This window comes from Sphaeroforma arctica, assembly GCF_001186125.1.
Source record: "Sphaeroforma arctica JP610 unplaced genomic scaffold supercont1.223, whole genome shotgun sequence".
NCBI classification, from domain to species: Eukaryota; class Ichthyosporea; order Ichthyophonida; genus Sphaeroforma; species Sphaeroforma arctica.
In genome coordinates this window covers 25,994-31,884 of record NW_014040335.1, presented here as the reverse complement: position 1 = coordinate 31,884, position 5,891 = coordinate 25,994, and the positions used below count along the sequence as shown (strand labels likewise).

General features: G+C 45.2%; 2 protein-coding genes across 3 annotated transcripts; one reads left to right on the top strand and one right to left on the bottom strand.

Annotated features, from left to right (window-relative positions):
- Nucleotides 1-223: 223 nt before the first annotated feature.
- SARC_04122 (hypothetical protein) lies at nucleotides 224-1,630 on the top strand (the record flags this gene model as incomplete). The annotated part of the gene is made up of 1 exon (XM_014302050.1): nucleotides 224-1,630. One exon carries the CDS (start codon nucleotides 224-226, stop codon nucleotides 1,277-1,279), a length of 1,056 nt encoding a protein of 351 aa, XP_014157525.1. The 3' UTR covers nucleotides 1,280-1,630.
- A 273-nt stretch (nucleotides 1,631-1,903) lies between these two features.
- Nucleotides 1,904-5,685, bottom strand: SARC_04121 (the record flags this gene model as incomplete). Of its 2 annotated transcripts, XM_014302048.1 has the most annotated exons (9): nucleotides 1,904-2,238; nucleotides 2,530-2,707; nucleotides 3,007-3,138; nucleotides 3,385-3,494; nucleotides 3,733-3,815; nucleotides 4,252-4,453; nucleotides 4,587-4,788; nucleotides 5,081-5,214; nucleotides 5,373-5,685. In XM_014302048.1, 9 exons carry the CDS (start codon nucleotides 5,683-5,685, stop codon nucleotides 1,958-1,960), a joined length of 1,635 nt encoding a protein of 544 aa, XP_014157523.1. In that variant the 3' UTR covers nucleotides 1,904-1,957. The 2 variants fall into 2 exon arrangements, with proteins under 2 accessions (XP_014157523.1, XP_014157524.1); XM_014302049.1 differs by lacking the exon at nucleotides 1,904-2,238 and having other exon boundaries at nucleotides 2,497-2,707.
- Nucleotides 5,686-5,891: the final 206 nt, after the last annotated feature.

Sequence of the window (5,891 nt, the reverse complement as noted above, 5' to 3'; positions counted from 1 at the left end):
ATGTATCCGAAACTTCGTATAGTCTAGGTCGACTATCGTTTTGGTATGTATAAGATAAAGTGTGCATAGCTTTTAATCTGTATACCCATGATTTATCTCCTGAAAAATGTCTGTATGCGTTTGTGCGGTAATGTTAGGCTGAAGATATATTCACAAACTGCATGTTATATTTGTAACTTTTAACAATCTTTATTTTCTCCTTGCAGACGCACGCACAGTTGCTATGGTAGAATGGCTAGCTAATGAGTTGCAAGTCACCACCCCTACAGATCTCTCAGGAGAGTGTGCACGTGCTGGGAGCGAATCGGAGGATGCCCAAGTGGATGTTGAGCGCAAGGTGATCATAGACTACTTCCTGAGAGAGCTGACCAAGCTTGGACGTGTGAAACGAGGTGTAGACCGGCTTGGCGCCTTATTGACCCAATGGAAGCAGAGTGGGGGGTACCCCAAGGACAGCCCTTCTAGCGATATCAGTGCTCATGCACTCAGCTGGACAACCGCTGAAAACCCAGCCAAGGTTACAGTGGCGGAGAAGATCGTCTATCGCACTGTCCCCTGCACTATGCCCATGACCTCAGACGAGCATGCAGAGTTTGCGCAGTTGAAAGCGGCCGTTGTGAGACTGCGAGAGTGTTCACCTGGGGTGCCACATAGGGCCATCCGAGAGTACATTGCGTCATATCTAGTGGAATCTACGAGTGTATTTGATGATACACTCACAAGAGACGTGAACTTCCCTGGAGTCTCGTCAGGAGGCAATGGTGATTGGCATTCGCATGCGCCCATGGAAGGAGTGAACTCAAAGTACCCGTACTTGTCTCATAGCAACCTTGTGAGGAAGGCTGTGGGTAGGAATGCACCAGGTATCACCGCGAGCATGCACCGTGCAAACAACAAGCTGCGAACCGAACAGAACGAGGCGCGTATCGAGGCCCTCCGTGTCACAGATGCGAGAATTAGCTCCGTGAACGAGATCTTCTATGCGTTTGTGGGTTGGGTTTTGGCTTGGTTCTATCAGTTTCAGAACGACGATGGCATGCACTCGCTAAAATTGGACGGAACATATCTCGCTGTATACGTAGTTGTAGGGTACCTGCTCAAAGCAGTGCTGAACCGGTTTGTAGTGGCGAATTTGCCTATCTCAGATGCTTTGACGGGTGCCCAAGAACCACGCTTGACTGTGCGGGAACTTGGGAAAGAGCTAAAGGTCACACACCCTGATGCGACCAGTTTCGACTCCAGGGTGTATATCACACTATTCGCTAATGCGGAGCTCTAGACACGTTTGAAAGGCCACAAGAATGTGTACTGGAGACCCGACGGCACACTACATATACAGACGTGTATGATTTATACTACGAATCAACTCGCAAACATGCATCAACCCGAGTAAACGTACCAATCGACAATTGTACATAGACTAAACACACGCCACCAGAAAAATCGAGGCACAGCAATACACTACTGACACGCATAAAACACATACAACACACATAACACACGGGACAAAAATCTTTGAAGATATAACGAATGCGTCGAGTATCAAAGACCTGAGAAGATGACGGGAGAGGATGGGACCGCTACTTCCGCTCGATCTGGGCAGCTATGATAAAAAAAAGTCACCACTAACACTAACCATGTGCACTACTCACTGGGCGGGACGAGAACCGTTTATGGCATATATTTTGTAGTGCGTCCTACTGTGATACATACAAGATGCGTCTCTAGATAGTTTTATTGTGGCAAGGAAAGGCTGTTATTTATTACAGGCTCTTGCCATCTTTGACGATTCTGATTGGCTTCAATATTGCATGTGTACCGTGGGACCCTACAAGTGCAGGTCAGGTCTAAAAGGTATCAAAACACGGGCATTTAGTCTCACGTCCGTAACGAATGAACATTTGTGAGGAACTATAAGGGGCAATAGTATATCATGTCGAGCGCCTCGACAGCATAGCTACTGCCCGCCCCCCAAGTAAGTGGTGTATATCATCTCGGCATCATCTGCCTTTGCCCTATGAAAGGCAACCGCATCACTCCGTGCTAGCACACGAGGATGGTATTGGGTGGGGTGTTCCTGGTGAAACCCTGGGTGCCCTATAAGCTGTACCTTGCCACTGTGATGGCGCAAGCAACTGCCAATCCACATATCGTCCGGGGAGTCCACGGCCGGGCATGCGCATTGAGAGTCTTCCACCAGAAAGCGGAGGGCTTCTCTGGAGATGGCCATTCCACAGCCTGTGATAGATAGGAAATCATAGTGCATCGTTTTATTTTAGCTAAAGATACATGTAGCGGTTCGTCAATGAGCATATGTCAGAGGTTGAAATGGGTTTGGGACAACAAAATGGTTCGTAAATCCAGCCAATCGAACCAATCAATATCGAAAATCATAAGATGTGTCTCTATAATAGCGGTTCAAGACGCCGCGGGATTGAAATCTGGAAAGTACATTCGCGAAGACCTGACTGTTGAGAACAGATGTTTTTCGAGGATCAAATACAAGCACGACATTTCAACGCAGCATACCAAGTGTTGGGTATTCGTAGCCGTACTGAGGCTGGTTGAACATGAACCCGTACTTCTCTCCAATAATCACGCTTTCACTGCCTGTCGTGGTGTACTTGTGCAACAGTCGTGCGAGTCGCTTGGGACTGATCGACGTGTCATCGTCGACCACGGCAAACCACTTGAAGTCCGCTCGGTTCTGCATCGTGTAGGAGAAATGGCTTCGGATAAGGCACACTTCACATGGGCCTCGATATGTTTCTCTGAAATATGTCTGACATTGTGCTCAGGACCGAAAAACTGTCATTAACACTGTGTAGAAAAGTTGGGCCATCGCTGGATATAGGCATCCTTTGTATTGGCCACGAAATCGCCCGCAGCACAACAAAATGCATCAGAAAGGATCACAAAAACAAACTTAAATCAGTGCAAGCAAGGCAGATGTAGTTCCATGGCAATCCAAAATTGCATCGATAGTTTTAGCTGTTCACTTTATACCTCCCACAAGTCTCTGAGAATGTACTCTAGCTTTCCGCAGTGGCCTCTTTTAGTGTTTGGTACACCTTTAGTCTCCTTTGTGGGCACTTTCTCATCGGCCTGGTCGCTATAGAAGGTGATGTGTTTGGCATCCTGGAACATGAAGCAAACCAAATATTTGAAAGGTTAACGGTGTCAGACGGGATTGAGATCTCTGAGAAGAAACTAAAAGCGGTCAGAATTTGATCAATAAAAGAAAAGAAAAAACTCTAATAAACAGAAAATGCGATTCCCTAGCATTGAAATGGCATGACAGATAAAAAGCGAGAAAAAAACCTTTACGTAGCCGTAGCCGTGCAGTGCAGAAAGTACTATTTGGCAGTCCATTCATTGTCATACCTGAACCCAAGTCTTCTTGATGGTTTCGACCCGCGTGTAATGATTGGCTGTGTGGGTCTTGACCGCGTACATAATTGCATCTTCGGATACACTGTCCCGTGAGCCAGAGGCTGACAAATCAATTGTACAGGGGACCACAGTGGCACACTCTATCAAAATAGCAAGCGTGAAATGTCTTGAGAATGCAGACGGTACGAACAGCTACGTATATTGAATTTCAAACTGTTATTGCAGAGTGCATCTGAGTGATCAGTAAAGAACATCCCGTGACGTACTGCCAAGCAACATAATCGTACGAGAAGATGTGTTGACACATATAAAGACGATGGATAGACATGATATACTTACGATTTCCGGTCGCATCGGCTTCGTCAGGATAGCAGAAAACTTCAGAACTCTGAAGGTCAACATTCAGCTCCTCTCGCAGAAATCTGGTAATGTGCAGTAGAGATATATTTAAAAGTTGAATCCGATAGGAGATGGTAGTCAATATGGCCGCGTGACCTTCAATTTACTCAGCACTCAGTGAGACTGAGGTGGAACGCACCAATTGCCCTACGTTGCCTACAAAGTAATTTGAGACGCAATCATTAACCTCAATCAACAATACATCTTCCTTTCACATCCCACAGAACGTCCAAATCTATCGATTCACAATATAGAGTTTAAGCGCCGCTTTTTTGAGCTTGCACTTTCCACCAAGGTCTGCACCCTAACCGAACTTGTGGCAAGCTTGGTACATCGGAACTGAACACGCGCTATACACACAAAGCCTAAGGTCAAGGTTGCATTGTAGGCCGCTACTACTCGACCACTCCACGTGTCTGCCCAGAGCAGAAATACCGGAACCAACACAAGCCTGCCTACCTTGCCAATTCATAGGGTGCATCAATCGTAAACGCCATTTTGGGTGGGGCCGTTCGTATCTTTTCTGCCAGCTTCTGTACCAAATCAGTCGACATAAGAACACCCGCCTGGATATCTGGCCAGACCATCTGACTGTTGTCGTAGTGGTGAATGATCTTCATACCGGTATCCAGATTGTCCTTCAGACCTCTACCGATGAAACCTGCACAATTAGTAAAGCAATACAGCAGAGTTTGTTATTGCTGGTGTCGAATTTTGATTCAAGAAGATTACCCGTGACTGTCGCGAGCCCGTTGATTCCTGCCTCTAGACATACAGCGATGGTCCAAACTTACTATTTGTTTTTTCTTGGTCCAAGTTGGAGATAAAGTTTTGCATCTTAGAATAGTGGATGGTTGTCCTGCTATCCTTCACGATAAATACCCAGGCTCGATGGATATTTCTCGATTGCTCATCTCTTATATACTCGTCTAGACCCGGCATTGCGCCAAGTAGTGTCCATAGACGATCGTGCCCCTCGCTCAAAACCTTGGAGTTCTGCATTGTAGAAGTAAACTACGTTCAGCAGTGTGTATGCAAATACTAAGCGGACGGATAAGATTGAATGATGTCGGCCTTGGCGACAAGCATGTATGTGTTCATGTCTGACAAAGAGATGTGCTCAAATCATACCAGCATGTTTGATGTTATTTATCTTCATAAGTATTGTATATCCCTCTCCCCATGCATTTACTGCGAAGGTACTATTTACCATTGTATGCATATTAGCACTCTCTGTGTGTCCACAGTACACACAACACCGCACATTTGATATTAAAGCAAGACATACATGTTTTTTAGATAGCATATTTGGAACGACTACGTTCCTGCCCGCCGGAAAGATTGCGAATTCGTCTGCCTCTGTATTAGCTACACGTACGTTCTTCAATAGACTTTTACGTTCTTTCAAATACTCATGACATCCTGCATGAAGAAACCCAAAAACACGATTGTAAATCATCCGTTCGCGATATAAAAAGACTTTCCGTTGTGCATATAGATCGATAAATGCGATGTTATTAAGGCACGTTGTAGTGTATACCACGTATGGGCGCACTCTGCATGAATATGAACAGCCTTACTTGGAAAGCGATCTAACTGTGACGGACCCTCTGTCAGTACAAACAGCACGTCAGACATATCATTTGGACTCTGGACTATCTTTGTCCTGATAGGTTTTGTCTCGTTAGGTTTGTCCGTTTCACTCGTCTTGGACTTCTTCAGGTGTGCTGGGACATCTGAATCTTTGGACTTCATAATCTTGCTGTCTGATGGATCCTTCGACTTAAGTATCCTTATTTGACTGGCAGCACTCTCCGGTTTGACTATGACTTCGCCTGCATTTTGATCGTTGCGATCAAAGGGTGTAATTTGGTAATCTGTATTTTTCAACATAAAGTGTACAAAATGACGTCCAGTAATATATAGCCATGCTACACAATTTTTATCACAAAGTATACGTAAATCCCTAAAGACGATAGCAATTATATTTATTTTGCTTATGTAGTATTCTGATAGAGGAGTGTATGCTAAAGCAATGCATCGTGCCATGATTAACTTTCAGTGATAGACTGATGAGGCATCGCCTAGCAATTTTTTTG